This window comes from Schistocerca americana, chromosome 3, assembly GCF_021461395.2.
Source record: "Schistocerca americana isolate TAMUIC-IGC-003095 chromosome 3, iqSchAmer2.1, whole genome shotgun sequence".
NCBI lineage: Eukaryota > Metazoa > Arthropoda > Insecta > Orthoptera > Acrididae > Schistocerca > Schistocerca americana.
Genome location: NC_060121.1, coordinates 909,783,083 through 909,800,426, shown reverse-complemented (window position 1 = coordinate 909,800,426; position 17,344 = coordinate 909,783,083). Strand labels below are relative to the sequence as shown.

Here is a 17,344-nt window from a genome sequence, read left to right as displayed (position 1 = left end):
GCGACCCAGAGGCGTTTTGGAGGTAATGAGGGACGACATAAAGAATGAAGATTCGACTTCTTTTTCGGGTTTCATTTTCGACAACGTTCCGGAATCGTTGAAAAAACAAACATGACGGGAGGACAGTACTAGTAGACGGAGGACGAGTTGTAGTAGTAAGTGGAGAGCAACGACTTTGACGGGCGCCGCCCATCGCCGATGACAGGGCGGTCTCGTAGCGGTCCAGGCGGCGGGATGTGGCGGGGAAGACGAGGCCGGCCCGCGCTATATAAGCCCGCGGCCAGCCACACACTGGGCAGGAACAGTTCAGTCCGAAGCAGCAGCAGCAGAAGACATGAAGGTCCTGGTGAGTAGCCGACAGCGCACAGTGCCGGGGGCGTTGACGCTGCGCAGGCAGGGGTCACGTGGCCGTGCATCTACCTACATGTTCCACAGGCAAAATAAAGTGTGTGGGAAAGTAAACGGCAAGAGACTGATAGAAGACGTGCTATATTTCAGTATCATCTGCAAATGTTATTCTCATCTGGCGTGCAAGAAATAGTTCAAAATTCATATTACTTACCACTAGTGATTCTCACATAGATTGCTTTAGAGCATGGTTCCCGTCAAAGATTTTAGTCTGTGTAATTCTAAGGTGGTTGAAGTCTTAATAAAATGGTGGAAGAGTAGGTAATCGTTTGTCTCTCCACCATTTACGAGACTAGCAACTCTTCCGTCTGAAACGTAATGCCGGCCGGTGTGGCCGTGCGGTTAAAGGCGCTTCAGTCTGGAACCGCGTGACCGCTGCGGTCGCAGGTTCGAATCCTGCCTCGGGCATGGATGTGTGTGATGTCCTTAGGTTAGTTAGGTTTAATTAGTTCTAAGTTCTAGGCGACTGATGACCTCAGAAGTTAAGTCGCATAGTACTCAGAGCCATTTGAACCATTTTTTGAAACGTAATTTTCTTTCACAGTGTTGCTTATATTTCGATGACAAGTGTCACCGTGAAAGTACACACTACGAAATCGCGTAAACTGAGGCAGTAAAAGAACGACCTAGACACACCAAAATGGAGAAATAATTTAGTACTGATGATAATGCGAGTAACATTCAAACGACAACATCAAAAATAGTAGAAACCCAAGCATTGCAGGCGGATAACCAGAGAATACAAGCTATACATATTTAGTTGCTGACGATTTATAAAAAAAATAGTTGCCCTACCCAACTATTAACTGGTTTATTATCGAGTTTGAAGGAAATAGTATGATTGAAACTCAATGGCGGAAAAATTTGTCATGACTGCAACTGTTATATTTATAAAATGACATCACTATGACTTCCCTGGTCAAATTTCTTGAGTATACAAATGTAGCGTTGCTGTCAATCAGCTCAATCAGAAAGCTGTACATTTGAGAGTCTAAGGCGTACTAATTATTTGTTTCCAGGAGTATACATTTATCAAGGAATAGGATAGAAATCTTTTACACATTTACAGTATCGGTGAGGAGAATGGCATCAGTAACGAAACATCTGGATAAATCAAAATTATGTGCTGCTACATTAGTTACACGCTGTCCCTCCATACTTCTGATTATACATCTTACCTACTGACACTCAGACACATATCAGAATCACAAGCAGACTATAAATCTCATATCGATCATTACTTAATAGACGATATAAACCAGTTAGAACGGGGTACTTTATTAAAACCGGAACGCCTTGTATTTGTTCAGTCCATCCTGAACAGTGTTCTTTATCGATGAAACTTCCTGGCAGATGAAAACTGTGTGCCAAAATAGATTCTAACTGAAACCTTGTCATTCACACCAAAAAACTTCAAACCATTTATTGTATCAGTATGTTTGTATACTTAATGTGCCAAAGTGAGGACCATCAGGTCCTCATATCTAATCAGGTATTCTAAGTACTTATATAGTTACGATGAGCAAGTTATAAGTTAGTATAATGTGCAGCATTACGAAAAATTTAACATTTAATTTAGTGCAGAAAAGGGAAAACAATAAACTCAGTTTAAATTTGTGGATGAAAAGTACAACAAGACAAGAAAGAGGAGGTGGATCCAAGCTTTGAGGACTAGCAGCAGTGGATACGAGAGAAAGGACGAAAGAGCTGTAGGAAATGAAATGTGGTAAATCACAATTATTGAGATCGGAGAAAATAAATCATTTTAACACCAGTGAATAATATGAGTTAATTCGTGAAAGGAAAACTGTAAAATACTGCGCAGAATATTTTGTCTGAGCTGTTATATGATGAAATTACAAATACTAGAAACAGAAACCCGAAGTGCTCTAGTCGATGACTGTCTAGAACAGCACTCGTCGAAACGCGACCCAAGGGTCGCACACTGCCCGAATCAAGTGTTCGTAAGGCCAGCGGTTCTCTGCTGCATTTTAAAATGCTCGTAATATCCAGCCAGTAACTAACACCCGAACCCAGAAACGTCAGTTAAGGACTTCTTAAGAGTGTGGGTTTCATGTTCAGTAACAAACAAAACTACTAACAGAGAAAGTAATTTTTTAGGTGTGCTTAATTTAAATCAGCATTTGTGAATTCGTCCAAAAACTAAGTAATGTTGCCCACTTACTTCAGGGGCAGAAGGGTAACTTGCACTGTGGGATTAAAGGATTTGGGGGGGGGGGGGAATGTCTTATTGTTCGTCTTCTAATAACGACATCTGTAGGGTGCTCACAACTCGTACCAGTGAGCTGCTACGATATAAAAGTCGACACAGAAATAACATGCATTCGTGATCGCGTATTATACAGATGGTCATGTTGATATGTGGTATGTATTTGCAGCAAGGAGTATGAAATTAGATTCAGGTAGTTATAATTTCACACAATAAGAAGGAAAGAGACATTCAAAATGTTTGATGAATAACTGTGATCATGTCTCATTTTGCATAATACATGTAATACATTTAATATAAGTATACTCCCATAAACAGCACAACACTTCTTCAGGCAACTGCAGTGTCACAACTTTGGGGTAACTGAGGGTTAAAATGGCTCATATGGCTCTGCGCACTATGGCACTTAAACATCTGAGGTCATCAGTCCCACAGACTTGGAACTACTTAAACGTAACTAACCTAAGGACATTACACACATCCAAGCCCGAGGCAGGATTCGAACCTGCGACTGTAGGAGCAGCGGGGATCCAGACTGAAGCGACTAGAACCGCTCGGCCACAGTGGTCGACTTAACTGAGGGTGGCAGCAATCTGAAACAGAGAACCATCGACATGAAGTGTTCGAATCGGTGCCTAATTTTAACAATCAGTACTAGGGGATTGTCAGGCAAGTTATGACCCCCTTACTGTAGTTGATCTATTGGGGTTTCAGAATGTACTAATTTATATTGGCCATCAATCGACTCTTCATAAAATTTGACGACTAATCCTGAAAAATAAAAATTTCATTAGAGGACCAGATTAGGTATTTTGTTAGCCACTGTCTGTGATAAGTAGAATTCATTCAGAATATAGCAATACAATACGTATCCTGCTTCTAGACAGTTCAGTGATGTCTAACGCATACGTTGCCTGCAGGTGATCCTGAGCTCCGTGTTGGCCGTGGCCCTGGCCAAGCCCGGCTACCTGGGTCTGGGGGTTCCCGCCGCCATCCCGGTGCCCGCCGACGCCCCTGACGTGGCCGTGGCTAAGGCGGCGCACCTGGCGACGCAGGCGGCGGAGGCGGCGCGCAACACGCTGGGCGTGCCCGTGGCCTCCGTCGTGCCCGCCGACGAGCCCCACGTGGCCGTCGCCAAGGCGGCGCACCTCAACATCCAGGCCGCAGAGGCTGTCCGCAACACCCTGGGCGTGCCCGCCATCGCCGCCGCCCCCGTCATCGCCGCCGCTCGCTACGCCGTGGCCGGCCCCGTCATCGCTGGGCCCGCCAACATCGTGATCGGACCTGGCGGCGTTCCCCTGGACACTCCTGAGGTATGTACTTCTACACCATTTCCTATATCCCCTTCAGAACAGTACACATACCATGTAGTGAGACGGTGTTACTGACAAGACGCTCCTCCCTTTCCAGGTGGCCAGCGCCAAGGCCGCCCACGCTGCGGCCCACGCTCAGTCCGCAGCCCTGGCCGCCGCCACCCCCGCAGACCCTGTGTCTGGGCTGCCCCTGGCCGCCGTCTACGCTGCCGGCATCCCCGCCATCCACCACGCTGACGCCATCGCCCACCTCCAGTACAAGGCAGCCCTCCTTGGGTAGAGGATCACTGCTACGAAAAGTAGTCATGTATCAGTCACACACTCTTGTAAATAAACTATACTTTACATAAATCTCTCTGTGGTCATCTTTTCACATCTCCTTCAAGAACATAAATGACGAAATGAATACGAATTAATAAAAAGGTTAAGCTCTCAACTGCCCAGACAGACTCTCGAACTAATACAGCCTGTGCCTTATGCTTGAGACGCCCGATAAACCTGCTGGGCAGAACAAGTGATTAGGATTGTGGAAAGGGCCAAATAAGGTGTCGGTTAGTTTCACTCAAAATTGTAATTTAATAACACCTTTAAACCAAAATAGCCGATCCTTCAGAACTACGAGTTGGATAAAAGGCAATTGTCTGACGGCTCATGGCCTTCAATCAAGATATCTTAAAGCAACAAGATCAATCTCAAGTGGTAAAAACACGTAGTTAAAATCACAAATAAAATAAGTAATATATATATAAACAGCGAGGCTGAGAGCCTCAATGCAAGAGTGAATAGACAAACATAAAGAAGATGCAATACAAATGGCAGAAGGCCCACAATAAAATTTTCAAGATTTTAAAATAAATTACCGTAACCTTTCAGGCCAGAAGGCTGTAATGTATTATTATCTATCTATTTATTGATCTATTTATTTTTAGAATAAGGATTTAGGTGGCTGAATGCCCACAACTGATTTTCCAAAATTCAGAAGTACATAAAATCAAGTAAAACCAAGAATTTTTAAAGCATTGGCTATGATAGATTATAAATAGACAATTAAACACCAGTGAGTACGACAGTAAAGACAACGGCACTCAGAAGCCTCCAGGGATATAGGCTGCCCTCGTTCACTTAGGTGAGACAGGTGGTGAGCCCACCTACACTTGATCCATCGGAACCCAATCAGGGGACAGCCACGGACCGACCGACAAAACGACTTGCTTGCCACCAATCGGTACGTGAGGACTCAAACACCAAAATTTACGAATGTGATTATCCACAATGAAATACACTCCTGGAAATTGAAATAAGAACACCGTGAATTCATTGTCCCAGGAAGGGGAAACTTTATTGACACATTCCTGGGGTCAGATACATCACATGATCACACTGACAGAACCACAGGCACATAGACACAGGCAACAGAGCATGCACAATGTCGGCACTAGTACAGTGTATATCCACCTTTCGCAGCAATGCAGGCTGCTATTCTCCCATGGAGACGATCGTAGAGATGCTGGATGTAGTCCTGTGGAACGGCTTGCCATGTCATTTCCACCTGGCACCTCAGTTGGACCAGCGTTCGTGCTGGACGTGCAGACCGCGTGAGACGACGCTTCATCCAGTCCCAAACATGCTCAATGGGGGACAGATCCGGAGATCCTGCTGGCCAGGGTAGTTGACTTACACCTTCTAGAGCACGTTGGGTGGCACGGGATACATGCGGACGTGCATTGTCCTGTAGGAACAGCAAGTTCCCTTGCCGGTCTAGGAATGGTAGAACGATGGGTTCGATGACGGTTTGGATGTACCGTGCACTATTCAGTGTCCCCTCGACAATCACCAGTGGTGTACGGCCAGTGTAGGAGATCGCTCCCCACACCATGATGCCGGGTGTTGGCCCTGTGTGCCTCGGTCGTATGCAGTCATGATTGTGGCGCTCACCTGCACGGCGCCAAACACGCATACGACCATCATTGGCACCAAGGCAGAAGCGACTCTCATCGCTGAAGACGACACGTCTCCATTAGTCCCTCCATTCACGCCTGTCGCGACACCACTGGAGGCGGGCTGCACGATGTTGGGGCGTGAGCGGAAGACGGCCTAACGGTGTGCGGGACCGTAGCCCAGCTTCTTGGAGACGGTTGCGAATGGTCCTCGCCGATACCCCAGGAGCAACAGTGTCCCTAATTTGCTGGGAAGTGGCGGTGCGGTCCCCTACGGCACTGCGTAGGATCCTACGGTCTTGGCGTGAATCCGTGCGTCGCTGCGGTTCGGTCCCAGGTCGACGGGCACGTGCACCTTCCGCCGACCACTGGCGACAACATCTATGTACTGTGGAGACCTCACGCCCCACGTGTTGAGCAATTCGGCGGTACGTCCACTCGGCCTCCCGCATGCCCACTATACGCCCTCGCTCAAAGTCCGTCAACTGCACATACGGTTCACGTCCACGCTGTCGCGGCATGCTACCAGTGTTAAAGACTGCGATGGAGCTCCGTATGCCACGGCAAACTGGCTGACACTGACGGCGGCGGTGCACAAATGCTGCGCAGCTAGCGCCATTCGACGCGGTTCCTGGTGTGTCCGCTGTGCCGTGCGTGTGATCATTGCTTGTACAGCCCTCTCGCAGTGTCCGGAGCAAGTATGGTGGGTCTGACACACCGGTGTCAATGTGTTCTTTTTTCCATTTCCAGGAGTGTATGTATTAAGCTCTCAAAACTACACACCATCTTGGACAGCAATAACAGGTGAGGACAGGAGGCTGTCTGAAATCACGTTAGTGGCCAGGGCAGGTAACCGGAACACTAAAGGCCACAAGGTAGAAAACACTCTGGTACACTTGAATTAGAAATACGGTAATATAGTTAACGTCACTCAAAAGGAGCACTGCCTGAATTTACGTCAGTTGCCAGGCAAGGTAACCAAAACACTAATGGCCACAAGGGAGAAAATTCCGCTGGTGCACTTGAATTGTAGTCAACCGATATAGTTAATTGCGCCGCATGGCGGCTAAGTTTCAGTAATAGAAACACTAGGTGTTACTCACTCGAGAAATTCCCCAACAGTGAACCATCGAAATGAACCACACAACATGAATGGACATGGACTGGGTACTTGAAACCTCTATTCAAGTTTGACGTCCAGGGTTGGTGAACCACGAAGCTCGTAGCGATCGGACAGCTCTACACATGCTCCGACACTGCGCAGGACCCGCCAGAGGACCCAGCCGACTGCACCGCGCGGGGATATCTTCCCTGGTCTGCAGCAACCGGCCGACTCCCCTCAGAATGCCGACAACATCTAAAATAGTCGTCATTCGAAATAACACCAACCACACACACTACCTGACGAACACTTCCACGAAGACCTGAACAATACCCAACAGTAACTAAGCACACACGAATATAAATCGGGAGTCGATTCACACACACACACACACAGCCAACTCACGAACGATCTGCTAGCCAAAACACTTCTGGTAGGACGACTGCCTAACGATCCACCATGACCGTGGCCCAGCTCAAAAGTGATGCGTGGTGGCAACGGCAGGGCGAGCCATGTCGACGCAGACCACACTGCTCCAACCCGACTGCACTAGTGCCACATTGCAACTCCCCCACAGCTGGCCGGAGTGGCCAAACGGTTCTAGGCGCTACAGTCTGGAACCGCGCGACCGCTACAGTCGCAGGTTCGAATCCTGTCTCGGGCATGGATGTGTGTGATGTCTTTAGGTTAGTTAGGTTTAAGTAGTTCTAAGTTCTAGGGGACTGATGACCTCAGAAGTTAAGTCCCATAGTGCTCAGACCCATTTGAACCGTTTGAACCAACTCCCTCAGCGGTAGGTCCGGACTGTGCTCCACACGTGTTCGAACTGACTGGCGGTCCCAACTCGCAGCCCCAACTGCTCCATGACAGACAACGACCGGGGAGTAATAGCAGTGGAGCAAAGATACTACAAGAGCAGATATATCGCTCTGCGCTGCTAGGCCCAGTCATGGTCAGGCAAAGCAGCAACTCAGTGACTGTAGTAATTCAAATTAACGTAGTGTGGTGGAAGCACGTTCGAAACAGGGTGTAAAATAGATGAAGGTAGGAACATGAGCTACGCAAGGCTCAATGCTGTAGAATACTTTGAAGTTGGAATGGAACTGCATATAGCTGAGGTGAAATGGTACTGCCACCTTATTACATGCAGTATGACAAATCATTTTATCACCAAGAGAGACGGCGCTGTAATAAGACAACGAATTTGGATTTGGGAGGACTCAAGTTCCAGTCCTAATCCTGCCGTCCACATCAGGTTTTGCTTTATTTCTCTGCGTCACTTAAAACAAATGCCAAGATGGTTTCACTGAAAAGTCCTATTCTAATTCCTTCCTCAACTTTCCTCAATGCATGCTTGTGCCCTGTATCTATTGACTAATGACAGTATTGTTGATGAACTGTTAAATCCTTATTTTCCTTTCAAATCAGTCTCTCAGGCGATTTATTTATTATGCATATTTGTAGACGATATTTGTTTGTCTTCATCCCATAGTGATAGCTGTTACTGACAGCTCATCTGTCTTGCAAAAGGATTTCTGCTGCTCTTCATATTCTTATCCCTTAGTAACCTTTTTATCTCTTGTAACTGTTAGACTCAACCTCTTCTGTAACCTTTTTTTTTTATAATTCTAGTCTCGTCCTGCCCAACTACTTCTTTCACTCTTCTGCTTTATCCTGCTCCTAGTGTCCAATTTTTAGTATTTTTGTCATTCAGCACCTTCCTGTAGACCAAACGTTTGAACATTCTTCGGTAGTACTAAACTTCAAATGCTTCTTCTCCGGCTTTCCGAGTGTCCAAATTTCGCTAACATACAATGTTGTACTACAGTCGTACACATTTAGTAATTTTTTTCTCATCTCCATACCTACTCTGATGCCAGTATGACACTTTTATTGAAGAAAGCTTGCTTCACCTCTGGATCTACTTCTGATTCCTTGCTTGTCCTACCATGTTTCCTATATGAGAGTCTTATTCACATCCTCCTTTTTTTTGTCTTTCCTTGCTGTCATTGAACTGAAACCAGAACGGTTCGATGCGCCCAATCTGTCAAACGCATAAGAAGACGAAGAAATTTACAATCTTCATCACTTTCGTTTTTCGTCTGTTTGTCCTCTAGCCGTATTCCGCGCTAAGTTATGTTGACCCTCACTTTCTGCAGAGCTAAATCTTCCTAAGGGCTTTTACACATACATAATTTATCATTGCTGTTTTTTCCCTTTGAAATTTTATTGCTTTTACTATATTTCACTGCACTTCCTTTACTACTACTTGGAAGTTGAAACTGAGCTGCAATATTGGTATGCTACAGCCTGCCCTTATACTCATTTTGAAACAAATTAATTTTTTCTTAACATCCCACTATCACTATTCTCACTTCAGGAATTTGTCATCACTGTAATTTTGTACTTGGAGTGGTGCAGAGAAGTCTCGTGATGCAACAGTACCAGTAGAGTTGAATGTGTGGATACTTTTCAGTTGCCTTCCGGATGTTTCTTCATACTAATTACCCCATTACGCAACTACGCAAGTTTAGAGTCCCTCCTGTAACAGTTCGATTTAATATTGCTCTTAAGTTTCTTAAGTTTTCAATGACGTTTTATGCTTGAATTCCCACACTGAAACTAGTGACACATTCACATTCGGAAAATTCCTTTGGTGTTAGAGTGGAACTCGGTTCTGCGTGAATGTACACTATTATTATTATTATTATTTCCTACCCCCATGAACCATGGACCTTCCCGTTGGTGGGGAGGCTTGCGTGCCTCAGCGATACAGATGGCCGTACCGTAGGTGCAACCACAATAGAGGATATCTGTTGAGAGGCCAGACAAACGTGTGGTTCCTGAAGAGGGGCAGCAGCCTTTTCAGTAGTTGCAGGGGCAACAGTCTGGATGACTGACTGATCTGGCCTTGCAACACTAACCAAAACGGCCTTGCTGTGCTGGTACTGAGAACGGCTGAAAACAAGGGGAAACTACAGCCGTAATTTTTCCTGAGGGCATGCAGCTTTACTGTATAGTTAAATGATGATGGCGTCGTCTTGGGTAAAATATTCTGGAGGTAAAATAGTCCCCCATTCGGATCTCGGGGCGGGGACTACTCAAGAGGACGTCATTATCAGGAGAAAGAAAACTGGCGTTCCACGGATCGGAGCGTGGAATGTCAGATCCCTTAATTGGACAGGTACGTTAGAAAATTTAAAAAGGGAAAGGGATAGGTTGAAGTTAGATATAGTGCGAATTAGTGACGTTCGGTGGCAGGAGGAACAAGACTTTTGGTCAGGTGAATAGAGGGTTATAAATACAAAATCAAATAGGGGTAATGCAGGAGTGAAGGTAAGCTACTACCAACAGCATAGTGAACGCATTATTGTGGCCAAGATAGACACGAAGCCCATGCCCACTACAGTAGTACAAGTTTATATGCCAACTAGCTCTGCAGATGATGAAGAAATTGATGAAATATATGATGAGATGAAAGAAATTATTCAGATAGTGAAGGGAGACGAAATTTTAATAGTCATGGGTGACTGGAATTCGTGAGTAGGAGAAGGGAGAGAAGGAAACATAGTAGGTGAATATGGATTGGGGCTAAGAAATGAAAGAGGAAGCCGTCTGGTAGAATTTTGCACAGAGCAAACTTAATGATAGCTAACACTTGGTTCAAGAATCATAAAAGAAAGTTGTATACATGGAAGATACTAGAAGGTATCAGATAGATTATATAATGGTAAGACAGAGATTTAGGAACCAGGTTTTAAATTGTAAGACATTTCCAGGGGCAGATGTGGACTCTGACCACAATGTATTGGTTATGAACTGTTGATTAAAACTGAAGAAACTGCAAAAAGGTGGGAATTTAAGGAGATGGGACCTGGATAAACTGACTAAACCAGAGGTTATACAGGGTTTCAGGGAGAGGATAACGGAACAATTGACAGGAATGGGGGAAAGAAATACAGTAGAAGAAGAATGGGTAGCTCTGAGGGATGAAATAGTGATGGCAGCAGAGGATCATGTAGGTAAAAAGACGAGGGCTAGTAGAAATCCTTGGGTAACAGAAGAAATATGGAATTTAATTGATGAAAGGAGAAAATATAAAAATGCAGTAAATTAAGCAGGCAAAAAGGAATACAAACGTCTCAAAAATGAAATCGACAGGAAGTACAAAATGGCAAAGCAGGGATGGCTAGAGGACAAATGTAAGGATGTAGAGGCTTATCTCACTAGGGGTAAGATAGATACTGCCTACAGGAAAATTAAAGAGACCTTTGGAGAAAAGAGAACAACTTGTAAGAATATCAAGAGCTCAGATAGAAACCCAGTTCTATGAAAAGAAGGGAAAGCAGAAAGGTGGAAGGAGTATATAGAGGGTCTATACAAGGGCGATGTACTTGAGTACAATATTATGGAAATGGAAGAGGATGTAGATGAAGATGAAATGGGAGATACGATACTGCGTGAAGAGTTTGACAGAGCACTGAAAGACCTGAGTCGAAACAAGGTCCCGGGAGTAGACAACATTCCATTAGAACTACTGACGGCCTTGGGAGAGCCAGTCCTGACAAAACTCTACCATCTGGTGAGCAAGATGTATGAGACAGGCGAAATACCCTCAGACTTCAAAAAGAATATAATAACTCCAATCCCAAAGAAAGCAGGTGTTGACAGATGTGAAAATTACCGAACCATCAGTTTAATAAGTCACTGCTGCGAAATACTAACGCGAATTCTTTACAGACGAATGGAAAAACTAGTAGAAGCCGACCTTGGGGAAGATCAGTTTGGATTCCGCAGAAATGGTGGAACACGTGAGGCAATACTGACTCTACGACTTATTTTAGAAAATAGATTAAGGAAAGGCTAACCTACATTTCTAGCATTTGTAGACTTAGAGAAAGCTTTTGACAATGTTGACTGGAATACTCTCTTTCAAATTCAAAAGGTGGCAGGGGTAAAATACAGGGAGCGAAAGGGTGTTTACAATTTATACAGAAACCAGATGGCAGTTATAAGAGTCGAGGGGCATGAAAGGGAAGCAGCGGTTGGGAAGGGAGTGAGACAGTAAAAGAAACAAAAGAAAAATTTGGAGTAGGTATTCAAGTCCACGGAGAAGAAATAAAAACGTTGAGGTTCGCTGATGACATTGTAATTCTGTCAGAGACAGCAAAGGATTTGGAAGAGCAGTGTCTTGAAAGAAGGATATAAGATGAACATCAACAAAAGCAAAACGAGGATAATGGAATGCAGTCGAATTAAGTTGGGTGATGCTGAGGGAATTAGATTAGGAAATGAGACGTTTAAAGTAGTAAAGGAGTTTTGCTATTTGGGGAGTAAAATAAGTGACGATGGTTGAAGTAGAGAGGATATAAAATGTAGACTGGCAATGGCAAGGAAAACTTTTCTGAAGAAGAGAAAATTGTTAACATCGAGTATAGATTTAAGTGTCAGGAAGTTGTATCTGAAAGTATTTGTATGGAGTGTAGCCATGTGTGGAAGTGAAACATGGACGATAAATAGTTTGGACAAGAAGAGAATAGAATCTTTCGAAATGTGGTGCTACAGAAGAATGCTGAAGGTTAGATGGGTAGATCACATAACTAATGAGGAGGTATTGAATAGAATTGGGGAGAAGAGGAGTTTGAGGCACAACTCGACAAAAAGAAGGGACCGGTTGGTAGGACATGTTCTGAGGCATCAAGGGATTTAGCATTGGAGGGCAGCGTGGAGGGTAAAAATCGTAGAGGGAGACGAAGAGATGAATACACTAAGCAGATTCAGAAGGATGTTGGTTGCAGTAAGTATGGGGAGATGAAGAAGCTTGCACAGGATAGAGTAGCATGGAGAGCTGCATCAAACCAGTCTCAGGACTGAAGACAACAACAACAACAATTATTATTATTTACATTGTATGGCCTTCATTGGACCAATCTAGCCAACTTTATACAAAGAATTCTCCGATTTTCTGTCATGCCAGTACTTCTTCATTCTCTCGGATCTTATCCATCTTTCTTCATCGGAAATCACACTTCCCATTGGCACGTAATCTTGTAGATGACTCAATAACACAATAACCTCAGATCATGGTCACATCCCACTACAACACACATGCACAATAGAGCAATCTTGGGACTCGGCCAGATATGTTATCTTTTCGGCATATCATGCGCAGGTATTCTGGTTGTTGTTGACACCGTCAAGAATTGGAATAGATTAATCAGAAAATACTATTAATGTCATTAATATAATTGCACGTCGCACGAATATGCCAAGAACTATAAATCTGTCCTTCAGGTAATTTAAAATGAAATACGTTATTGTGTCTGCATTATCATAAATTTATGTTTTTTTGGAGGATGCTGCTCTCTAGACGATAATCCATTTCTTCAACAGAATTTCGCAATTAGTAGCTGGCATGTAGCTATACAACTCTTGATCTAAGCTGTTGCAAAAATAACAAGTTCTTCATCACAAAATTATGTTAAGAATATGATATATGGAAGATTTATCTAAATGTTGTATCGACAAGAACTAGCAGTTAGCTGCTGACATGCAGCAATAAAGAAATTTTAAACAAAACAGTTGCAAAATGATATGTGGTAGTTGTATCTGTATAAATTTTGTTACACGAGAACTGTGCAAATAACTGCAGGCATGTAGTTATACACACAATGATCAGCCAGAACGTTATAACCACCGATCCAATAGTCGGTATGTCCACCTTTGGCACGGATAACAGCGGCGACGCGTCGTGGCATGGAAGCAATGAGCCCTTGGTAGGTCGCTGGAGGGAGTTGTCTTAATATCTTCACATACAAGTCTCCTAATTACCGTAAATTCCTGGGAGCGTGGAGATGAGCTCTGATGCCACGTTCAATCACCCCCCAGGTATGTTCAATCGGGTTCAGATCTGATGAAATGGGGAACCAGCGCTTCAATTGGAACTCACCACAGTGTTGCTCGAAACACTCCATCACTCACCTGGCTCTGCGACGTGGCGCATTATCTTGTTGAAATATGCCAATGCCGTCCGAAAACATAATCGTCCAAAAGGGTGTACGTGGTCTATAACCAGTATACGATACTCCTTGACCATCAAGGTGCCTTGCACGAGCTCCACTGGACCAATGGGTTCCCACATGGATGTTCCCCGCCGCCAACTTGTCTCCATCCCACAGTACAAGTATTGTGGAGCTGTTCCCGTGCAAGATGACTAATTCGTGCCCTCCCATTGGCATAATAAAGAACATCCAGTGCCAATAGTCAGGTTCCTATTTCAGTCGTAGTTGCCGATGTCGTGGTGTTAACGCTGGAAAATGCATAGTTCGTCAGCTGTGGAGGCTAATCCTTAGGAGTGTTCGGTGTACCGTGTGTTCAGACACACTTGTGCTCTGTCCAGAATTAAAGTCTGATGTTAGTTCTGTCAAAGTTCGCCACCTGTACTGTTTTACCAGCTTGTACAACCTACGACGTCCGAAGTCTTTAATGAGGGTAGACTGCCCAAACGCACGATATATGGGTGTGGTTTCACCTTGGCTTCACCTCATGTTGAAGAAACTCACCACAACACTCCTCGAACACCTGAAAAGTCTTATAGTTTCCAAAATGCTTGCACCGAGCCTCCGGGCCGCCACAATTCCGCCCTCGGTCAAACTCAGACAGATTTGCGCGCCTTCCCCGTTGTACACATGGGCAGCACGCTCATTGATACTACATGCACTGTGCTTGTGTCTAACTAGCAGTTGTTCCTCGACAGGCGACGTTATTATTGCCTGGATGGTCATAACATTCTGGCTGAGCAATGTATACTCTAATCAAAACTGTAGCAAACATAAGAAGTTCTTCACTTAAGTTATGTTAATATTGTGATGTGTGGAAGTTGTATCTGTACAAAATTTGTCGTATATACGTAAATTTTGTAAGCAGCTCAATCTAGAAGGAAATGTTTTACATAAAAAAAATTAACTGTCAAATACACTCCTGGAAATGGAAAAAAGAACACATTGACACCGGTGTGTCAGACCCACCATACTTGCTCCGGACACTGCGAGAGGGCTGTACAAGCAATGATCACACGCACGGCACAGCGGACACACCAGGAACCGCGGTGTTGGCCGTCGAATGGCGCTAGCTGCGCAGCATTTGTGCACCGCCGCCGTCAGTGTCAGCCAGTTTGCCGTGGCATACGGAGCTCCATCGCAGTCTTTAACACTGGTAGCATGCCGCGACAGCGTGGACGTGAACCGTATGTGCAGTTGACGGACTTTGAGTGAGGGAGTATAGTGGGCATGCGGGAGGCCGGGTGGACGTACCGCCGAATTGCTCAACACGTGGGGCGTGAGGTCTCCACAGTACACCGATGTTGTCGCCAGTGGTCGGCGGAAGGTGCACGTGCCCGTCGACCTGGGACCGGACCGCAGCGACGCACGGATGCACGCCAAGACCGTAGGATCCTACGCAGTGCCGTAGGGGACCGCACCGCCACTTCCCAGCAAATTAGGGACACCGTTGCTCCTGGGGTATCGGCGAGGACCATTCGCAACCGTCTCCATGAAGCTGGGCTACGGTCCCGCACACCGTTAGGCCGTCTTCCGCTCACGCCCTAACATCGTGCAGCCCGCCTCCAGTGGTGTCGCGACAGGCGTGAATGGAGGGACGAATGGAGACGTGTCGTCTTCAGCGATGAGAGTCGCTTCTGCCTTGGTGCCAATGGTGGTCGTATGCGTGTTTGGCGCCGTGCAGGTGAGCGCCACAATCAGGACTGCATACGACCGAGGCGCACAGGGCCAACACCCGGCATCATGGTGTGGGGAGCGATCTCCTACACTGGCCGTACACCACTGGTGATCGTCGAGGGGACACTGAATAGTGCACGGTACATCCAAACCGTCATCGATTCCATCGTTCTACCATTCCTAGACCGGCAAGGGAACTTTCTGTTCCAACAGGACAATGCACGTCCGCATGTATCCCGTGCCACCCAACGTGCTCTAGAAGGTGTAAGTCAACTACCCTGGCCAGCAAGATCTCCGGATCTGTCCCCCATTGAGCATGTTTGGGACTGGATGAAGCGTCGTCTCACGCGGTCTGCACGTCCAGCACGAACGCTGGTCCAACTGAGGCGCCAGGTGGAAATGGCATGGCAAGCCGTTCCACAGGACTACATCCAGCATCTCTACGATCGTCTCCATGGGAGAATAGCAGCCTGCATTGCTGCGAAAGGTGGATATACACTGTACTAGTGCTGACATTGTGCATGCTCTGTTGCCTGTGTCTATGTGCCTGTGGTTCTGTCAGTGTGATCATGTGATGTATCTGACCCCAGGAATGTGTCAATAAAGTTTCTCCTTCCTGGGACAATGAATTCATGGTGTTCTTATTTCAATTTCCAGGAGTGTAATTGTGGTACGGATTCAGTTACTTCAAACAGCTTCAATGATTAGTGCGTACAGTTCTGTCTCTGTAAAGTATTTACATAACGGAGAAAATATGCATCTGTGTGAGGGAGTTATTGCAGTGATACCAAAATCCTTATGAGCAGAGTCAGGTTAATGGTATTTGAGTATTGTAGGTAATAACAGATCAATCATGGAGGAAATACCTGAATTTGCTACTTTTTATAGCATATTAATTAGGTGTTAACCAAGAATACGAAAGTTAGATCATTTAGAAGTCTGTGTAGGATGTATTGTCAAGCTTCCAAGCTGGTTTTCCCTTACTGTAGCATGTCGATTAAATGTTTTTGTTGAGTGATAATTTGTGCCGCACGATAACCTGGGTCTGTAACGTGTCTGCTTTGTTACGAGAACAGAAATCGTGTAGACTGAAAGCCAGTGTGGGCAAATCATCTGTTGTTGCAGTCCTCACTGCGAACACGTTTTTGATACAGCCCTCCACGATAACCTGTCATGTGCAACCCTCGCCATTTCAACATAACTCTTGCAACCTGTATCCACCAGGTCCTTTACTGTAGGAAGCCTTGGTCTCTTTGAATATCTTCTCAATTTACCCCCCCCCCCCCCGCCCCACCCTTCATTGTTTACCACCTCTCCTTTCCACACACAACAAATTATTTATTGATGCTTCAGGGTGTCATATCATAACACTGTTTTCCATCGATTTGGTTCAATACCTCATTACAAAACTTAGAAACCTTCTACTCTCTCCTTGCCTGCACAGTTTATCGTCCGTGTTTCACTTCTAGATAACGTTACGCAACAGACAAATACTTTCAGAAAAGATTTCGTAACACTTAATCTATTCTTGCTGAATAGCACAAACTGGACAGCGTTTTACCACATACGCTCTGCTGACGGTTCACATTTAAAAGTTTCAAGTGGCTCTACTGCTTGAA

General features: G+C 45.2%; 1 protein-coding gene across 1 annotated transcript; it reads left to right on the top strand.

Moving 5' to 3' along the window:
- Positions 1-258: 258 nt before the first annotated feature.
- On the top strand, positions 259-4,302 carry LOC124607142 (cuticle protein 18.7-like). Its single transcript, XM_047139351.1, has 3 exons — positions 259-346; positions 3,559-3,951; positions 4,049-4,302. Exons 1-3 carry the CDS (start codon positions 335-337, stop codon positions 4,229-4,231), a joined length of 588 nt encoding a protein of 195 aa, XP_046995307.1. The 5' UTR covers positions 259-334; the 3' UTR covers positions 4,232-4,302.
- The last annotated feature ends 13,042 nt before the right edge of the window (positions 4,303-17,344 follow it).

Coding starts and splice junctions, on each gene's coding strand:
- LOC124607142 (XM_047139351.1), top strand. Junction 3,952..4,048: donor TTCCCCTGGACACTCCTGAG/GTATGTACTTCT, acceptor CTCCCTTTCCAG/GTGGCCAGCGCCAAGGCCGC.